Source organism: Asterias rubens, chromosome 7, assembly GCF_902459465.1.
Source record: "Asterias rubens chromosome 7, eAstRub1.3, whole genome shotgun sequence".
In the NCBI taxonomy this organism is placed as follows: domain Eukaryota; kingdom Metazoa; phylum Echinodermata; class Asteroidea; order Forcipulatida; family Asteriidae; genus Asterias; species Asterias rubens.
Genome location: NC_047068.1, coordinates 13,694,020 through 13,715,965, shown reverse-complemented (window position 1 = coordinate 13,715,965; position 21,946 = coordinate 13,694,020). Strand labels below are relative to the sequence as shown.

The following is a 21,946-nucleotide window of genomic DNA, read 5'->3' as shown; positions in this document are numbered from 1 at the left end:
CGTCAGGACAAGCGTCAACATGAAATGCAAAACCACAAAGAATGTGTCATACAATTTGCTGCCCTAATTCTGCAAAGTGTTTCCAATCAGCCAGGCACATTCAAGTGGGACCCAAGTGTTGCTGACATTTTAACATTATACTCTGGACTAAAAAATGAATTACATTCTAACACGTAATTGGTTCCAGAAGTATTCATTCATGTCAATGTTCTAGTTTTCAACATGCCACGGTCCCATTTGGAGGGTGAGATAAATAGTACTGTTTTGTTAAACCTTTTCTTTTTGCATGACCAAATGAATTGTATTTTGATTGTTGCAATCAAATTAAGCAATCATAAAAAGCAAGTCATTTTTTTTTTTTTTTTTTTAACCTTCTTTTATTTTATTTTAGATGCTATTCTGGACTTTTACACTATTTCAGACTTCTTGAGGGTTAGTGTTTCATTTTCCGCTGGAAATCTTTCTCTGGATCATTAATACTGGTATGATTTTTTATAAGTGTTATGCAGGAACGGTTAATAGCACTGGACTAAAGCTCTGTGGTGTTTCTGATCAGCAGAGTATGGGTTCGAGTTCCGGTGGTGGCACTTGTGTCCTTGAGCAAAACGCTTTACCATAACTGCTTCAGCATAACTGCTTTTTATTCTGGGAATGGGACATTAAGCCCTAGGTAAACCCAGAACAATTTTCATGGAAGAGTAGTGGTTAACCCTTGTGTTTCTGGTTCACATAGCAAGCACCCTTGTCTACAGTTTTCCTCATGCTCCCAAGCTTCAGTGATTAGATTCACTTATGAGGTATCCTTGGTTTCATTTCCACAAATAGTATAATAAAAGTAATGATTGAGCTTCCCGATTTTAAAAGATGGATTTTTTGTACCCCGATAATCATCAATCCGGTAATGTCTTTAAGATGGCGTTTATCTGAGATGCCCATGAGTTCACAGATCAGGAATTTGACTTACTCCAGAGATGGCCTGATACCTTCATCAATCTATAAAAGTCTGCATATTTCCTATCATTGGTTTTCCTCCCTCATCCAATCATTATGATTTCAACATCCGGAGATTACTGCATTAACAACCCAGATAAAAGCGTCCACAAAATTCCTGACCAAACATGAACTGTTTTTTATTTTCTGTACAATTCCATCGCCTTATTTGATGACATTTTCACAAATCAATCAGTCTCCATAACTCTAGTGGATGCCTTTCCTCTCCAACCCAATCAAATGGATACCTTAACTTTTTGAACTTGCCAATTATTTGTTGTAATTTCAATTTTACCACAAATACTGCCCAAAAGGTTCCTAGCTGCTCGTGATGATTATAATAATAATAATAATAATAATAATAATAATAATAATAATAATAATAATAATAATAATAATAATAATAATAATAATAATAATAATAATAATAATAATAATAATAATAAAATAATAATAATAATAATAATAATAATAATAATATAATAATAATAATAATAATAATAATAATAATAATAATAATAATAATAATAATAATAATAATAATAATAATAATAATAATAATAATAATAATAATAATAATAATAATAATAATAATAATAATAATAATAATAATAATAATAACAATAATTTGGGGGCTATTCATCTTTACTCCCAGCTGAATTGCGAAGGCTACATGTACAACGTGTTTGAGAAGCTGGCATGCAAGGGCGCCTTTGGCTGACAGCCACATCAACCCATTATGACCACGGGGGAGCACAGTCAATGATCAAAAGTGTTTTTTTTCCCGAGGGAGGAAAACCGGATGGTCTGGAAAACCCTTGTGGCACAGCAAAGAACCAACGCACAACTCAACTCACATATGGCCCCGGCCGGAAATCGAACCGGGGTCACCTTGGTGAGAGGCGGACCAACCATGCCACCGATGCAAAGAGGCAATACGAACTTAGGTCTGTCGTGAGATTAGGCATATTATCATGTGATGGAACAAGTTCAAAGTTTACAAATAGAAAAGCACAGTTGATGAGAGCAGGGAGGGACTTCGCCTGAACATCTGACGTCACACTTCGAGGCTCTGGAAATATGCCAGAGAGTGGCCTCCCCCCCCCCCCACGTCAATCCCCGTCCATGATCACCTTTCACCTACTTGTACATACATGTACATTTCACATGGAGAGATATACACAGTCAAATTCAATATCACCTCAGACCAATCAATATGTGGAATGGAAAGCTTACGTCACTGCATGTTTATCCAATGAAGTCATTGTATCCAATGAAACCACTGGTTCTGAAAAGCAAGCACATGTACCTGTCTTTATCCTGTAGGATCAAGACAGGGGACCAGTCTAACTCATAACCATCATCTTCGCCATGCAAATTTACTTTGACAATTCAAGAAACTACTTAAGACTCATTCATACAGAAACACTTGGCTGTTTTATTTCACATTGGAACATTTCACATTTTCACATTGGAACATCTTGAGTTTTGACTTCTTTGTTGCATCTTCTGTAGGCGCTTTGTAACTTTGGGAAAAAGGCGCCTCTAATAAATGCTGATAATGTATGTAAGACGAACAACTAAACCCTGAATCTGTGCCTGTTCTTCGTCTTGCGTTCGTCTCTTCAAAGATTCAGGATAAAAATGTGCATTAGATATTATTTTTACAAGATCCTCAAGAGCCTATTGATGTTGACTCGAGCATACTAGTCAAAACATTCAATAACAAACCGATCGGCTCTTTTCAGATCCAACAGTTCTACATAGAAAGGTTAGTGTACCCCAAAGAATTGTACTAATATTTCTTGTTATTGTTTTACATGCCTGTTTTAATTTTGCATTTGTCTGTTCAAAGACTCATGATAAAACTACACAAGATATTATTTTTACAAGATCCTCAAAGTCCAACTCAAGATATTAAGCCCATCATCCCTACACACTCTTCAACCTATTGATGTCGACTAGAGCATACTTAATAAAAACATTTAATACCAAACCGATCGGCTCTTTTCAGAGCCAACAGTTCTACCTTAGAGAGATAAGTACTACCCCCAAAGAATTCTACTACTATTTCTTGTTATTGTTTTACATGCTCCTAAAAAGTCCCTTCAGCATCTTCAGCTGTCTATTCTTCAAAGATGAGAGCCTTTATAAGTGGGAAAGAAGTCTTTCAGAGGACATATTTGTCAGAGGCAATGATAGTCTCAGTACTTGTAACCACTTCACGCTGAGAGTGCTTTTTGGAATACTCTTAGTCTTAACGATAAATTTGAAAAGTTGTCTGTGCTGTGTGAAACAAGGCTTTGATTTCTATTTTGCTTATTTTTACTGATGTACTTTTTCTTAAACTGTTTCTGGGTAATTTCCATTTTTACTGTTATGCGCCCTCGAACAGGCTGGTCCTGGAGAGAGCGCAATAAAAATTCAACAAACTATTATTATTACTTATTATTAATTCTACAAAAGGTGTGAGTGAAGAAAGAACAAGCAAAGACAAAAGCTGACGAATTTAAGGTGATTTCCTCTATTTCTGGAGATGAAACCTCCTGAATATAAAGGATTTATAAATTTAAGAGGTTTGCAGACTCTTCATGACATCATCATTAAAAATATAGAGTTCAGGGCCCAATTTCATAGCGCTGCTTAGCGACCGATTTTGTGCTTACTGTGCAATTTCTATTTCATAGCGCTGCTTACGGTAAGCACACGAAAAGGCATGCTAACCTTCCGGTGCTTACCGTACGAAAATAAATGATGGCACCATGCAAACCCACGGTAAACACGCAATATGGGCGCCCAATTTTTCTGCTAATTGTGAAATACGCTAAGGCTTAAGCACATTTTTCTGCTACAGTAAGCACGGAAATTTGCTTACCGTTAAGCAGCACTATGAAATTGGGCCCTGGTCCCAATGTCATGGCTGTGCTAAGCAAAGAATTTGAAGCAGGTAATTCCAGGCTTTTGTCAAGCGTAATTGACGGGCTAGCATAGAATTTTTGCTTGTACTCCACATTTAACTAGGCATTCTTCGCTTACTACACAAAGTTCGGCAGTTAGCAGAGCCATGAAATTGGACCCGGGTCAAAACAAGGACTTTCTCTTCATCCCTCTCAAGAGATACTTGGTCAAAGGAGATCAGTCAGAAAAGCTGATTGTCAGGAAGTGTCCCGACAGATCACATCCCTGATTTCTCAAAATCATTCTGAAATCAACTTCAAGAAAATAACTCAGCAGCCAGACTAGGCAAACGTTACGCGAAAGTAAGCCTGCAAAATGAGTTATTACCGAAATCCAACTATACTTCTTCACACTTAATCTAATCTCCATCTGAATTTAATGGTGCACTACGCTCAACACTGGAAGATGTGCATATAACGTACATTGACAACTTCGGAAAATGAGCTTATACTTTCACAGGTTTGTTAGTTCATGAATATGTTGGGACACACAAAGACTCTTACAAATGTTGTCTTTTTTTGTTGCTCCTTAGGTTGCAGTATTTTGGTTGGATTGAATTGAAGAAGACCCCTGAAAGGCTGCTTTGTGGTTCAGCCAGACCTCACTCCCACAGTATCCCTTCCTTCTTAAACAGGGGACCATTAAGTCTTGGCTTGAGTTCAAGACAGCTGGCAGCTGAACTGAGTCATTCTGTCAAGTAGCGTCTTAATACTTAGGGGGATAAAAAACTCTGCCAAACCTTCACATAACACAACCAGTAGAGGGAGGTATTTGGATTCTTAATGGTAGTGCCATGATGTTGCAATAGAAAGTTTTTTTGTTATGTTATTGGGTGCGTTCGTTAAGCTCCCCTGGGTCGACCCCGGTGTGTGGCGTTTTTTTTTCCTAGGACGAACGTGGGTAATTATCTGCACACGTTCGTCCTGGGGAAAAAAAAGCGCCACACACTGGGGTCGACCTAGGGAAGCTAAACGAACGCACCCATTATCATTTGTTTGAAGCTGCTTATTTGTACTCTATTACATGTACCTGTATTGTATCTTTCACTCATTGTATTATTGTCTTGTTCTCTTTATGTGCTTAGACGCTTTTGCATTAGGCCCCTTACAAATGTCTTTATTATCATAATTTTGTTTAATGCAATTGTGGTTCATTTTATGTACTACTAGATTTTAATTTTTTTTCCACTTATTAACCCTAGCATATTTGTTAAATTTGTGTTAAACAGGCATCATAATTGGCCCTTTGAAAAAAGCAGTACAATTTTCTTGCAAAGGGGTTAACCTATATGTATAATAAGGTACAAGCTAAATTATGGACTGTCAAGATACTGAATCAGACTTTACTATTTAATCTCTTTTTTTTCTGGTAAGTATGAAAAATATCATGTCTGAGGCTAGGGAGTCAAATTCAAATTAAATTTAGTTAAAATTCATTCCCAAACATAAGCCCCGGTTAGTGTTGGGTTGTTTTCTAGGTTGTTTTCATATAACCCCCTATTTACAATGAAAAATTAAAACATCTACAATTTCACTCTACCACTCAAACACCTCAAATAATTGTGACAAATAAATCCAAAATGCAATTTGACTAATGGTATGTGCATAGTAATCCCAGATTCCCACTCCTAAAAGCGATTACAGGACTCTGAATTAATTTGATGTTTACACAAGAATAAGTTTGACGAGATTCAACTTGACAGCTGCCAATATGCAGCAATCCTGATAGGGATATTGCGACCTACACAAAGGGGAAGGAATGCCCTGAAATTTTGAACGTTTTATAATAATAATTTGGGGGGCTAATCATCCTTACTCGCAGCTACGAGCTATATTGCAAAGGATGCAGCTACAATGTGTTCAAGAAGCAGGCATGCAAGGGCGCCTTTGGCTGCCAGCCACATCAACCCATTATGACCACGGAGCACAGCCAAGATCAAAAGTGTTTGATTTTTCCCAAGGGAGGAAAACCGGATGGTCTGGAAAACCCTCGTGGCACAGCAGAGAACCAACGCACAACTCAACTCACATATGGCCCCGGCCGGGAATCAAACCGGGGTCACCTTGGTGAGAGGCGAGCGCTTTACGCACAAGCCAGCCATGCCAAGTTGGAAAGAGACATGGGAAGAACTTGAGGACAATATGTTGTAGTGCAGGGATTGCTATGGATTGGTGCTCATCTTAGACTACTGTTAGGTTTTATTCTGAAGAAGGTTTGGGCGTTGGTGAGGTTTTCTGAAGGGGTGTTAAATACTGCAAACCAGAGGGTGCACAAAAGTCCCTTCCAGATAGCACGAAGAAATGCCTCAGGATTTTCAAAGAACTAGTTGAATGCATTTAACAACTGGTAGGCCTACTGGTTGCTAATTAGCAATAGTACAAAAACTTTACATTAATCTCATATTCCTTTTTGCTTCTTTGCATGTTGTTGCATCACTTTTAGAACCAAGGATTACAATTATATAAACCAGAACACAGTCCTTGAACTTCAATCTTAAAGGGGCACAGCAATTTCCATCTGGTAAAAGGGGCACTCTATGGGGAAAATGTAAGTTTGTATTGGAACTATGCACCACAGCAAAAGCACAGGGCACCACAGCAAAAGCACAGGGCACCACGGCAAAAGCACAGGGCACCACGGCAAAAGCACAGGGCACCACGGCAAAAGCACAGGGCACCACGGCAATTGCACAAGGCACCACGGCAATTGCTGTGGTGCTATGGGTTAATTCGAGGCCGGAGAAAAAAAATAATAAAATTTATATTTGTAACCCGACCGCCCTCTCAAATTTACCAGGACTGCACTCTAGCCTTTCGGGTCCCATTAATAGCACTGAGTTTGCGCCTGATCAAATAACTCCCAAAAGGTCACTTAAAACCGTGTTTGATCAAAATCATCTTTGAGATGAAGGGATTCTGACAACCATTCCTCGCTGTAGAGCCTCTTCAAATATTGGATGTGATGACGCACTCACCTCTTAAATGATAGATTTGAACTGCTTAAGGCTATTAGTTACTATAGTTATAATTATCTGAAATGTTTAGTCTAGTCAAATTGGTATAAGAGGGGGGTTAATGCGTCCCAAAGCACTTCACATTATTACCCCTGGTCACTCCTTAAACCATCTCAGCTCCCTGGTTGGGAGTATACAGCTTTGTGCAACATTAATATGCGCTACTCGGCTAAATCAATCGCAAGAACCATCTCTGCCCCTCACAGGTACCCATCATTACCCCTGACCAAAAGCACCAGAGCTTGAGTTCAGTGCTCTCATCCGCTCTTAGTCACAAACACATATTTTATCTTCAGATGGTAGTGTTTTTGGGGAAAATTCTTGGCTCGTGATTAACCCCAGACATCTGCATGACCAGATGTATGGATCCTTACAAATGTACCTTTGACCTCGCATTCATTTCACACAGAGGTTTCGCAGTCGATTCACTTGCACAATTACACATACATGTATTTTAAAATTACACAGTGAATAAAACAGCATTATATGATGTACACAACATTATGCACACATACGCTTCAATTGCAGACGATCGAAAGTGCAAGCAGACACTACATGTACATCACCTCGGACCAATCACAACACAGAAGCTTATGTCACTGTACATTTATCCAATGAAATCCTTGTATCCAATGAAATCCTTGTATCCAATGAAATCCTTGTATCCAATGAAATCCTTGTATCCAATGAAATCATTGTATCCAATGAAATCATTGGACCCGTAAGACCAGTGCCTGTGTCTTCGACCTTGTGGATAAAGACAAGGGGACCAGTCTACCCTACCCTCATACCACAATGGATGGAGATAGTTTAGAACCCTGAGTACCATGACCCTGCTAGAGCCATTAGGCTCCACGGAGGGCATATTCCTCATTTATCCAATGAAATCATTGTATCCAATGAAATCCTTGTATCCAATGAAATCCTTGGGCCTGTAAGACCAGTGCCTGTCTTCATCCCTGTGGATAAAGACAAGGGGACCAGTCTACCCTAGAGTACCTTACCCTCATACCACAATGGATGGAGATAGTTTAGAACCCCGAGTACGATGACCCCGTTAGAGCCATTAGGCTCCACGGAGGGCATTCCTTCCGCCTAGTAAAGGTAAAGAGGAGAGTAAATACACTGAGGTGACAAGCCATCAATGTGGGATTCATCATTAACCCATCCGTAAAGACTCCCTATTAATGAATGAGGCATCTTCTTTTTCATTCAGCGTCCCGCCCCTCCCTCCCTCCTCACTACTGAAGACTTGGACCTGGGAATCTACAAACCTTTCACTCTCGTAAACTGCAAACTAAAGTTTATTGTATGATCTACTCTGTCCAGAAGATTCAAGAAAAAGTGCAGGAACATCAATCATCAGGGGGAAAAAATAAAACTTGATGACAGTCGATCTGAGATTGAGCACATTAGGTATTAAGTTTGTACCTTAACCTATCCTCCAGAGAATTATGTCTGAATACTGTCAAAGTCTAGAAATTAGAATTTGAAGACTTAAAAACTTCTTCAACTCGGGATAGTACTGAGTAAACAGTGCTTTTTAAATACACATCAGTGCAAAGGTAAAAACAAATTATGTTCTTTACACCCGATGTAAAAACTAACATCTATAAAAGTGCTGCCGTACCCGCTGCTAAAGCATAAGATTCGAACTGCTTCTGACCATCAGGGCTAGCTCCCAGGACTAGTTGTAAGACATCTGCTCTGAAATGCAAAGGTCATAGGTTTGACTCCCACCCAAGTGGTTTGCTGGTGGACTTTTTTCACAGGACTCGGAAAAGTGCTGAGTATACAGGGCTTAATAGACATTGGTGTTAGGGTAAGAAGAAATTACATTAAAGAAAACACTGTCTGTCGCCTACTTTAAGTTTGGAAACTATAACAATCCAGGACTCAGCAGGGGGGGAGCTGGAAATCCAAAGGGATTGTAGCTCACAATGTTTACAGGGCCAGAATTGTTTATTTTAAAGACCAGAGTTGAAATGAAAAACATATCCCTAGTCATTTTTTCATTTGAACAAGTCTTTTCTCCTGTTGTATGGTAAGTATTTTTTCAATAATGAACAGAATTTAAATTTTTTTTATCAGAGAGTCAACATTTGAACAAAGATACAAGCCCACAGGACTTATCCATCCATGAGTTTGCTAAACCTGATGCTTAAATTACTGGCCTCAGGCCCACCATCTAGTGTGGGTTTCAAGCCATGAAAATAGGTACATTATAAACATGCATAAAATCCCTGAGATCATTTTAGCAGGTTGTTGTTGTCTTACATATAGAACCACTACATTATGGCATTTAACAGGTTTTTTTGTATGGTGTGTTTTATAATAAATATACAGGGTCGAGTTCAGTTTTGTGATAATAAATAATAATAATAATAATAATAAGACTTGTAATGTGCACATATCCACCCTGCTGGGTGCTCAAGATGCACTCATTTTCCAAAAGAGTCCTTACAAAATCTGGGTGAACAAAATTAAAGTCTGTCAAATGCCGCTGTGTTTGATTCCCTTCAAGTGCAATTCTGACAAAAATCTCAAAATTATGTCAAATTTCTGCTGACAGCATCAGAGCTTACGTCTGGTGAACTAGACCACTCAGCCACGACAAGACACAGAACGAATAGCCTCTTCCTTAAGCCAATGATGTATTATCTTTTTAATAACGTAAATCATAAACCCTCAAGATATCCGGACACTCCCCACAAAAGAAATATTTGCAGCAATATCTCAACTGGTGTTTATTTTATGAAAAGGTGACAAGAATGATTGTCAGAAGTCAAGTTGGAAAGCGACGAGATATTTGATAACGTGGAAGGAATTTCACGCTTAATTTGCTTTCATGAATGCAGTTCACAAGTATTACAATGTGAAAGCTCATACCTTTCAAGACAGATCAAAGGCAAATCGACAATCAGAATCCAATTATTTTGGACAAGTTCTTTTCTCCGAGACATGATGACAAACAAGAGCAGACATTTGTACACATTCGTTCTTCTCTTGATATAAACAGTTCAAACCGTTCAAGGGAGTTTAAAGGAGAAAAAAATATACTGAGATAAGGAAAAAAATGAAAAACAGACCCAATAAAGCGTCCTTATCTGGGCAAAACAAAAATCTTAAAAACTCTGACAAGTCCTTTTCTACTTGATAAAAGGAAAACTAGGGCAGAGATGTGAACAAAAAAGGCAGCCCTGATACTTCACGAAGGCAACGAAGGCGATTGCCTCGATGCCCCCTGGTCATTGCCTTGGTGCCCTTGAAATGCTACAGTAATGACAGTAGAAATTTACAATTACCTCATAGGGTGCCCTTCACCAAGAGCTCAAAAACGGACAATTCCAGATCCAAAACTGCATCTTTACCTAGGCAAAGAGCAATTAATTAATTCTGAAAAGTCCTTTTCTCAGACAGTGGACATGTTTGTTCAAAAGAGAGCTACGTACTTGCATCCCTCAATCAAGAAAAAAAGTTCAAGACAGTTCAAAGGAAAAAGAGAATATTACAAACAAAAAATCTTGAAAGCAGGAAAAAACCTGATCTGTCCCGAACCTGCATCTTTGACAAGTGACAAAAAGCAACCAATTAATCCTCCACAAGCAGCTATCGTGCACATACATGTAAGGACTGTGTACTTCTTTCCCTTTGATGGCAGAAAGTGTTTACCTTTTAAAGCCATTGGACACTTTCAGTACAGAAAAAAAAAATTAAAAGTTCACAGATTTACGATCAAGAAAAAAGTTCAAGACAGTTCAAAGGACAAAGAGAAATAACTTTCAAGGTTTACAGAAGGTAATGTTGAAAGACTTCTCTTGAAATATTATTCCATTAAATGCTTTACTTTTTGAGAAGACATTAAAACAATATCAATTTTCGATATCGAGAATTACGGATTTATTTTAAACACATGTCATGACACGGCGAAATGTGCGAAAACAAGAGTGGGTTTTCCAGTTATTTTCTCCCGACTCCGATGACCGAATGATCCTAAATTTTCACAGGTTTGTTATTTTATATAGAAGTTGTGATACACGAAGTGTGGGCCTTGGACATTACTGTTTACCGAAAGTGTCCAATTGCTTTAAACACCAATGGCTTTAAAGACTGTGAAAAAAAATCCTGAAACGCAAAACAATCCTGATAAACAACGGCTTGGAGCTTAGACTAAAATAAACTTCATCATTAACATCTGGATAGTAAATCAGAAATCAACTTGGTCAAGTACTTTTTCCTGTGATAAATGAAAAACTACAGCAGAGGCAAGTAAAAATCAGGGTTGTGTAGTTTCTTTCCTCGATGCAAAGAAGTTAATACCTTTCAAGACAGCTCAAAGGGAAAAACCTAAATGTATTTTTAACCAAAGAAAAAAAACCCACATCCAAAGAAAAAAATGTCCATATCTTACAAGTACCTCTGATGCCATTGCCAATAGATTACTGAATACAAAATATCGCAAATCAGGTTGACAAATGATGATGCTCTGCGAGAAACGACAAAGAATGAAATTCATCTTTGTCAACCCTCAAGAACAAGTTGCAAGATTCAACTCCCGCCTCCGATGAACTCTTCCGAGAGGCAACATCCTGACAACAGAGACACTTCCCATAATTGTCACCTGATAAGCGTGTTCTTAGAGCAATTAAACGATCGTGTATCACTCCTGCCCACAAGCGGGGGGTGCTTATCGAGTAGAGTTTATATCAACTCTCTCAGGTTTGGGGTTACCGGTTGTTTCCTTGTCAAATTACGGCTAAGTGGAGGATCTCTGGATGATACCTGCAAACTCCGTTGTCTTAGTTACAGCATGAATGAGATGGGTAAATACTGAAGATGAGGAACAGAAATCCGATGTAGGGTACGACGAGTATAATACAACATCAGACACATTTTTGTAGCAAAGTACTCTTTTCGAGGGCGGTGGGGGTGGATGTAAAAATGAGTCCACAGTTAAGTATTAACATCAGAATTTGAATGTTGAATGTAGTGTGGGCTAATCAGTGATACAAACATTGTCAAGGATTTATAAAGTATTGTACGCGATTGAGTCACAGTGAGATAGCAAAATGTCAGGCCAGAACTTGATCTTCAAGTGACAAGGTCATTTTCACTTCTGCAGGGCACATCCATTGGAAAAATCTACAAGTCTAGGGGAAAAATGTTGAAGCCAAGACTGACGCCTGGGGCAATAGACGAGCAATTTCAGGCAGCTTGCCATATTTTAAGTAACCATTTGTAAAGTTCGCCCAGGGACATAAACTACGATGCTTTTACATAATTGTTCAGAAAAAAAACCAACAAACTCTCCCTCCCCCAGCCGCGAGTACTTTTTCTTGGCATGAGGCTGAAGACTTGATCCCATGGGTACATTTCCAAACAGTTTAGTTCTTCTCAAATTCCCCAACCCCACCAAAACCTTATATCATCAACCATGTAAGGAATTCGCTCCCCAATTAAAGCCTGGTTCATACTTCAGGCAAAAGCAAAATAGCAAGACACAGACAGTCAGGTATTTGCAGTTTGTCCAAATTGTGCCAAAAGGTAATTCACTTGGCATACGCAATTCGCATGAAGTATGAACTTGGCTGAAGTACAGTATTCTTAGGGACGTGTAATCATTAAATATTGATTATAAAACCTATACACCAATTCCACAAATTCCTTTGGCTTCACGTGGATACGGAAACGGTCATTAATGAGTAATATAAGGAGCTTGAGATGTGTCGACAAGTGGTCAAAGGACGCTGTTATCTGAACAACGCTATGTAGTCCAAGTACTTCACTTTTGTTTGCATAAGTAATTGTGCAGAGAGTCAGCAATCTGACATCCTATCAAGACTGCAGGTTATAAAGGACAAACACTTGTACGGAGGTATAGGCAAAAATTTCTGCTTTTAGAGCAGCTCCGTCAAATTGGCCATGCAGGACACAGGTTTCATTTTCAACTTTCATTCAACTATCAACATTTGTTTCAATACTGTCATTGTAGGTTAATGATACATCAACTGCCGCAGCAAAACACAAAAATCACTCTTTTTTTTACCGAGTATTGATAATAACAACATAGTTGTACTTTGGTTTGCGGTAACACCATGTGTGTATCTACTTGCCAGGTAGAGTTGTTCTTAGGGAACTGTCTTGCTTTATTCTACTGCCGCGGAGTAGATAATCGGAGGTTCTGAAGAACTGTCCTGCTTTTGAACTATTAACAGGGCGGATGGTATAGAAAATAGACTGGACTACTACTTTAGCTTATAGGATCGTAATTAACTGTACTGCCGCGGAGTCAGTTCTGAATTGGTCTCATAGTTGCATTGTATGAAAGGCATAATCAATCCACTAGACAATATTTACACAAGAGTGAGGAATACATGAAGCATTTGAACCCTACCCTTTTGACAGACAAGATAATAATCACAATCATGCACAGTTTTTATTCTAGCACTTTGCACCCTAAAAGTGTCCAATATCGCTTATAATTTTTTTTCTACAGCTATGCAGAGCTATGTTTGGAATTATAAAGACCCATCTATATTCATGTAGATGTCAAATAACAACATTTAATACCATACAATGGAAATAATGCCATGAAAATGATGGTGGTATCTTGAATGGTTCGAAATGGGTTATGTAGGCCTATGTTTGGAGTTATAAGAGTAGGCCTATGTTTGGAGTTATAAGAGTAGGCCTATGTTTGGAGTTATAAGAGTAGGCCTATGTTTGGAGTTATAAGAGTAGGCCTATGTTTGGAGTTATAAGAGTAGGCCTATGTTTGGAGTTATAAGAGTAGGCCTATGTTTGGAGTTATAAGAGTAGGCCTATGTTTGGAGTTATAAGAGTAGGCCTATGTTTGGAGTTATAAGAGTAGGCCTATGTTTGGAGTTATAAGAGTAGGCCTATGTTTGGAGTTATAAGACCTATCTATATTCATGTAGCGCCTTGTATGGTTTACAAGGTGCTGTGGCGCAATGTGATCGGAGAAAACCATGCTAGATGAAACCGGGGTAAACCCCAAAACGATACAGACAACAGATGAAGAAAAAAAAAACCAACAAACAAAAGTACATGGGAGAGTAGACCACTGAACAACTTGTGAAGCGGTGTTCTATAGAGTCGCTAAAACAGAGGGGCCTAGAAAATAAGATTTAAAAAGCTACTTACACGTCAATACTGGTCAAGAGCTTCTGTGGATTGCCACTCTTAGAGATCTCCTTCTTGACCGTGTCCAGGAGTTGCTTCGGGAATGGGTGACTGGTACCAGAGAAAAAAACAAACATTTCTTGAAATTCAAATCTTCCACCAATAAAGATGAAGCCTTAGCAGATGAAAGGATCTTTGAAGACAATGGACACCATCGGTAATTGTCAAAGACCAGTCTTCCCACTTGCTGTATCTCAACATATGCATAAAATATCAAACCTGTGAAATTTTGAGCTCAAATGGTCGTCGAAGTTGCGAGATAATAATGAAAGATAAAACACCCTTTAATGCTACTACTGTCTGGCACCACTTTCAAATCATCCAATATGGACCCAAACTCTGGAATTAACTTCCAAATCACATCAGGTACAAAACATCCTTTAAAGGCAGTGGATACTACTGGTAATTATTCAAAATAAATATTAGCATAAAACATCTCTTGGTAACGAGTACTGGGGATAATGGTTGATAGTATAAAACATTCTGAGAAGCGGCTCCCTCTAAAGTGTCAGAGTTTTCGAGAAAGAAGTAATTTTCCACGAATTTGATTTCGAGACCTCAGATTTGGAATTTGAGGTCTCGAAATCAACCATCTAAAAGCACACATCTTTGTGTGACAAGTTTTTTTTTTTTTCATTATTAACTCGCAACTTTGACGACCAATTGAGTTCAAATTTTCACAGGTTTGTTATTTTATGCATATGTTGAGATACACCAAGTGAGAAGACTTGTCTTATACAATTACCAATAGTGTCCAGTTTCTTTAACACATTTAAAGGCCCTGTACACTATTGGTAATTACTCAAAATAATTGTTCGCATATTAACTTACTTGGTAACGAGGAATGGAGAGCCGTTGATAGTATAAAACATTGTGAGAAACGGCTCCCTCTGAAGTAATGTAGTTTTTGAGAAGGAGGTAATTTCTCACTACAAAAATTAAAAGACTTCAGGCCTGAAGCCTTTCATTAGAATCTGAAAGCACACAATTTTGTGCATACAAAAATCAGAAACTCACTCTTCTTGTTCCAGGAAAATCTCCAGAGATCCGCTGGACAGCAGCATGTCGAGCATCTTCATCATCGGAATGGTTACACTGAAGAGACAAAATAATCACACAGAAAATTAATTATCAATCCTTTGACGGCTGAATATGGTCACCATTTTCACAAAAAGCCACATACATCTACGTCACAAGGTGTCAGATGTGCATTTTACAATGTGCCAAACTAACTGGCTCTTATCCGAAGCCACCTAGAAATCTAATTTTAAATGTACTTGTGAGAATGTAGTAAAATTCAGATCTCCTATCACCTACCGCTCAACTTTCTCATTATCAGCAAAGACTTGCAGCAATGAATCCACAAACTCCCCCATGTCACTGATGGTTGTCACATCTTTGAGGTAAGCCAACAGGGACTGGCCAGAATGACGAACCTTATACAGGAGGCAGAACAGAAGAACAAGTTGAACAAAAAGACCAAGAGCAAAATGATTTTCAACACAAACTTACATTTAACAATAACAATACGCAGTTCTTGTAAAGAGGTTTTTCACATCCAAGTCGGGGCTTGTAGGATGCTTAGTATGCGCATGTCAAAATGCAAGAATTTTGACGCAATTCCATTTCAAATGAATCAAGTTTCCATAATCAAGGAGATTTTCAAATATGTTTTGTTATAACATGGAATGATTGGTGTACTTTCAAGGAGAGTGGGCAGCTCTGTTAAATGTACACTTGTGTCCTTAAGCAAGACACTTAACCATTGCTTTGTCCTTCGGATGGGACGTAAAGCCGTTGGTCCCATGTGTTGTGTAATGCATGTAAAAGAACCCAGTGCACTTTTCGAAAAGAGAAGGGGTTCGCCCCAGTGTTCCTGGCTGTGGCTGCTGTATGCGCCGTAGCACTTTATAAACCCTTATAAGGTGCTAAATAATTGGGCCTCAAAATTCATCACTGCAATTACCTATCTTTCTGAAAGTTTGTACATATATACTCAGCGCCTTGAGTACCTTGTTTGGTGGATACGTGCGCTATATAAGACTTCGATATTGTGATGATTTATTATTACACTCTCCAATGCCAAGACTTACCAGTGATTCCGTCAAACCTCCTACACTAACAGTAAGTCCCAGAAGTACGTGTGGTCTGTATTCTGGAAACGCAAGAAGCTTTGTGATCTTCGGGAAAGACTTTGACGGGGCGCTCCAGTTCAAATGTTGAACATCAGACCTGAGAGAAAAACATGAGCGTTTTTTTTTTTCACAGAACTCGAGAAATGACTGAGTATACAGTGCTAATACACATCGATGCAAGGGTAAAACATAATTTTTTTTTTTTATCCCGAAGCAAATTCAACATCTATTACATGTATATCGTTGAGGTACCCAGTGCTAAAACATAGGATTTGAACTGCCTCTCGGTGGTCTAGTTAGTATGACACTGCTCTAGAATTGCAAAGGTTGTGGGTTCAAATCTTACCCGAGTAATATTTCTGTGAATTGTTTTCACAGGAGTCGGGAAAGTACTGAGTATACAGATCATTCCATACAGATCATTCCATAGTGTTGAAACTGCCTTACTGCGAATAACAAATGATGTATTGTTGACACTTGATAAGGGCGAGGAAGTCATACTTGTCCTCTTAGACTTCTCGTCTGCGTTTGACACCATCAAGCATGATGTCTTGCTGCAACGATTGTCGCAAAGGTTTGGTATTCGCAGTAAGGCACTCGACTGGATTGAGTCTTATTTGTCAAATCGTAACCACACTGTTGTTATAGGAAATGAACAATCGTCAAGTTATTGTATTGCTAGGTCCCCTGGTGTTTACACTGTACACTGCTCCACTAGAGTCACTAATTGACAATCATAATGTTCATAAAATGTTCTACGCTGATGACACTCAATTTTATATTGCATTTAAACATTCAGAAGCACGTGATGTTATTACTCAGATGGTTGACTGTGTTCAAGCAATTAAGGAATGGTCTCAAATCAACGGTCTTAAGACTGAATTCCTTCACATACATGTATCTTCCCGTTTTCGTTCCACAGATCACATATCATTCATTGATTTAGATGGCACACAGGTTAATTCTGTCAGGAAGTGTCGTGATTTGGGTGCAATATTTGATGATAATTTCACTATGGACAGTTTTGTTTGACAGAAATGCAGATCAGCATCTTTTGCACTTCACAAAATTGGGAAAATTCGCAACCTGATAGATAAACACACCACTGAACGCTTGATTCATGCTTTTGTGGTGTGTCATCTTGATTTTTGCAATAGCCTCCTTTCTGGGATCTCGGCTCGTCAAGTGCAAAAGATGCAGGTTGTGCAGAACTCTGCAGCTCGTCTTATTTATCGTATTAGGAAACATGAACCTGTGTCTGTTATTTTTAAGAGACTTACACTGGCTACCTATCCACTCTCGCATTTCATTCAAAATATTGTTGTTAGCATATGAATGTTTTTATGATTTTGCGCCTCCTTATTTGACAGAGCTGTTAACATTGTACACACCTTCTAGAAATCTTCGTTCTAATAAGAAAAAGTTGTTTGTTATTCCACCAGTGATGACCAAATCATATGGTGAACGCAGCTTCGTTCACACTGCCTCAACCTTATGGAACAATCTCCCGGAACACATAAAAAACATTGATTCCATTATTAGGTTTAAGATTGCTTTAAAGACGCACTTATTTATCATTTAATTCATCCATTTTGTTTGTTACCCAGTACATCTTGTCTTTGTATTCTGTTGTGTTTTTCGCAGAAGCGCTTAGGGACATGTTTGATTTCTATGTGTTATGCGCTATATAAGAATGGTTAATTATTATTTATTATTATTACAGTGCTAACACACATTGATGTAAGAGTAAAACCAAAATTAAGAATGATGTAAAACAAATCTTAAAAAAAAAGACCTCAAGACCTTTACTTGATTAAGACAACAGAGGGGAGGAGGGCCCAATTTCACAGAGCTGCTTAAGCACATAAAGCAGCTAGTGCAATACAATTACGCTTACCGAAATAAGGCTACCAGCCAAACTACCATGTCATAAACATGTACAATTTGTGACTGGTACCCTGCTCATTCCTGCTCAGCAATGCATTCTGCTCGAGCAGCTCTATGCTTAAGGACACAAGTGTCACGATAAGTGGAACTATAACGCACACTCTGCTGATGAGACACGCCAGGGTTTGAATTTGGTGCTCTTAAACGCTCGGCCATGACACTTCCGAATAAAGGTTCGAATCTAGCTATAAAACCAGCCAGATGGGCGGACTCACCTTAGTAATAGTAATAATAATAATAATAATAATAATAATAATAATAATAATAACAATAATAATAATAATAATAATAATAATAATAATAATAATAATAATAATAATAATAATAATAATAATAATAATAATAATAATAATAATAATAATAATAATAATAATAATAATAATAATAATAATAATAATAATAATAATAATGCGAATGCAGTAAGAATGCATTAAGAATGCAGAAAGAATGTTAGCGAATGCAGTAAGATGGCCCAGACGGAGTACAAAGGAAGACATGACAAGCTGGCCAAGGTGATTCACTGGGATCTGTGTAAGAAGTATGGTGTCAAAGTACTTGCGAAATGGTACGACCATGTTCCGGAGAAAGTTGTAGAGAACGACCAGGTCAAGATCCTATGGGACTTTAACATTCAGACCGATCATGTTATACAACATAGGCGTCCGGATGTTGTGCTATTAGATAAGACGAAGAAGATGTGTCATCTCATTGACATAGCGGTGCCAGGTGATATAAGGGTAGCTTCGAAGGAGATGGAAAAGATCGAGAAGTACCAGGACCTGGCCAGGGAACTTCGTAAGATTTGGCAGGTAAAGGTAAAAGTAGTCCCCGTGGTGGTTGGAGCACTTGGCACCATTCCCAAAGCACTGGGGAAACATCTAGATGAAATAGGGACAAATGTGAGGGTAGATCTATTACAGAAGGCAGCGCTTTTGGGAACAGCGAGGATCCTGAGAAAGACCCTTGAGATCTAAGGCTACGGGACGTAGCCCGGCTCGAGGAGTTACCGGCACAAAGGAAAATGAGATCTTTCTTTTGCATGCTGTGATAAAATGAAATAATAATAATAATAATAATAATAATAATAATAATAATAATAATAATAATAATAATAATAATAATAATAATAACGATAATAATAATAATAATAATAATAATAACGATAATAATAATAATAATAATAATAATAATAATAATAATAATAACGATAATAATAATAATAATAATAATAATAACGATAATAATAATAAGAATAATAATAATAATAATAATAATAATAATAATAACATTAATTTTATTTATACCACCCATTTTCCATACCAAAAAAATTATCAAAAGCACCTTACAATAAAAATGATTACGAAGAACTAAAACATGACATAGTAAAGATTTAGCAAAGTAAGAGTAATAATAATAATAATAATAATAACTAGTTCTTATATAGCGCATTTCACAATAACCGTATCAATGCGCTTTACATTAGTCCCCTGGTCATTGGGCCAATAACATCCCTTTAATCTTTCTCAGCTCCCTGTGGAGTATACAGCCCTGAGCTGCCGTGGCGCTCCAAAGGCTTTTTCATTCACAATATCAACCTCTACCCTCGCAGGTACCCATTTATACACCTGGGTGACGTGTAGCAATTATAGTGAAGTATCTTGCTCAAGGACACAAGTGTCACGACCGGGATTCGAACCCACACGAATCTGGTGACTTAGAATATGAATAAAGGTGCAAGTCCAGCTATAAAAACCAGCCAGATGGGCAGAAACATACTTCACAAAAAATTCACCAACCTTGGGAATATAGTTAAGAGTTGCTGCCTACATGGAATATGAGGCACCTCCGGTTCATGGTGTAGTAGTTGTAGGAACGCCGCACCGGCGCATGCTCGGGTTCTATCAATCTTCTCGGCTGCCTGCTGCACCAGGCACTGCATTATCTGCAGTATTCTAGATGAAATAGAATAACATTATGTTGTAATAATGTAATATTAATGTAATACTTCTATGTAGAGATCCCTTCACTGCACTGGACACCGTTGGTAATTGTCAACGACAAGTATCCCATACGCATGTGAAAAAATCTGTGAAAAATTTGACTCAATTGATAGTCAAATTTGCAAGAGAATAATGACAGAAAGAAAAACACACCCTTGTTGCACACAGTTGTATGCTTTCAGATGCCTTATAAAAGGCTTCAGGCCTGAAGTCTTTTAATATTTGAGTGAGAAATTACTCTTCTCAAAAACTACACTACTTCAGAGGGAACCATTTCTCACAATGTTTTATACTATCAACAGCTCTCCATTACTCGTACCAAGTAAGCTTTTATGCTAACAACTATTTTGAGTTATAACGAATAGTGTCCAGTGTTTGGTCCCAAGTACATTGCTTTATGCGTGGAACAAACCTGCAAACTTTAATAGACTGAAACGTTCAAATACCTGCAAAAGTCTATAACGCCAAGTACCAGTTGCCTGTAAATTTTATTGTGTAGCATGGCATAGTTGAGCCCAGTTAATACTTTATGCGAATGCAAAAGCAAACCAAATTTGATTTCACAACATTTGCAAGGAGTGCTTTGCTCGAGTTAAAATGCGCTCAACTCTTGTGAAAACATTCACTGCTATTATAGAGTTTTGACATCAAATTCGCGTCGCAAGTGTGAACCTGGGCCAAATTTCATAGAGCTGCTTAAGTCACAAATACTGCTTAGAAATTTTCTGCTAAGCAAAAATGACAAGGATACCAGTCACAAATAGAACATGTCGCATGCTAATTTGGCTGGTAACCTTTTTCTGGTAAGCATATTTTGTATTGTGCTTAGCTACTTTTTGTGTTTAAGCAGCTCAATGAAATTGATCCCACGTTTTAGGCATTGAAACCAAAATGGAGATGGTTACTACAGATGAATTGAGCTTACATTTCTGGAATGAGTAGACTTGGGGCCTCCTTGGTGACTAAGCTGGTGATCTCTCGTAAGCTTGACATACTCGCTTCCCTCACCCTACAAGAGAACATTGTACTCAGTTATGTTTCGGTTCTTGTTTTGTTTTGATGAGAAATCGCTTTTCTCCAACAGGCCGGATGGCAACATTAATGTGAGGGCTACACTTAAATGGTTTGGGCTGTTGATTCAAATCAACTGTCACCAGGGGCACGGCGTCACATACATGTACTCCTGGGGCTGGGACAAGGCTTACCCCCTTACAGTCCATACGGATGTAGGCTTGGGTATCATCCACTTGGAGCCAGGCTTGTAGAGCAGAATGCACTACCTTCCCAAATTTTTCCGGAGCAAGTATGGTTAAGTGCCCTGCTCAAGGGCACAAGCGTCATGACCGGGATTTGAACCCACACTCTGCTGCTGGCAACACATGACACAAGAGCTTGGATCTGGTGAACTTAACTGCTTGGCCATTTATTTGATTGTTTATTTATTCATTCAGGCTTTTAAAAAGTAAAAAAGACACAGCAACAGAACACTTGAAATGTATAACAAATATTACAAAAACATAAGAGACATACCCAAATACAAAGAACAAAGGGATTGCCCAAAAGCGAACCAATTCACAATCCAGAAGAGCAATCCCTTTAAGTATATAAATATATAATATAAAAACAAGCAATCAAAAAGGGGAATATTTTAGAAATCAAAAATGAACCATTTAAAATGTTGGCATGAGAGCATTAAACAA

General features: G+C 38.2%; 1 protein-coding gene across 1 annotated transcript in view; it reads right to left on the bottom strand.

Annotated features, from left to right (window-relative positions):
* LOC117292491 (tubulin-specific chaperone D-like) overlaps window positions 1-21,946 on the bottom strand; it is a 50,107-nt gene that overhangs the window by 5,527 nt on the left and 22,634 nt on the right. The window contains exons 25-30 of the mRNA XM_033774553.1: window positions 21,172-21,255; window positions 20,043-20,198; window positions 16,258-16,396; window positions 15,482-15,600; window positions 15,182-15,259; window positions 14,126-14,215 (exon numbers count right to left, since the gene is read on the bottom strand). Coding sequence (XP_033630444.1) covers window positions 14,126-14,215; window positions 15,182-15,259; window positions 15,482-15,600; window positions 16,258-16,396; window positions 20,043-20,198; window positions 21,172-21,255 — 666 coding nt within the window. The remainder of the gene's footprint in view (window positions 1-14,125; window positions 14,216-15,181; window positions 15,260-15,481; window positions 15,601-16,257; window positions 16,397-20,042; window positions 20,199-21,171; window positions 21,256-21,946) is intronic.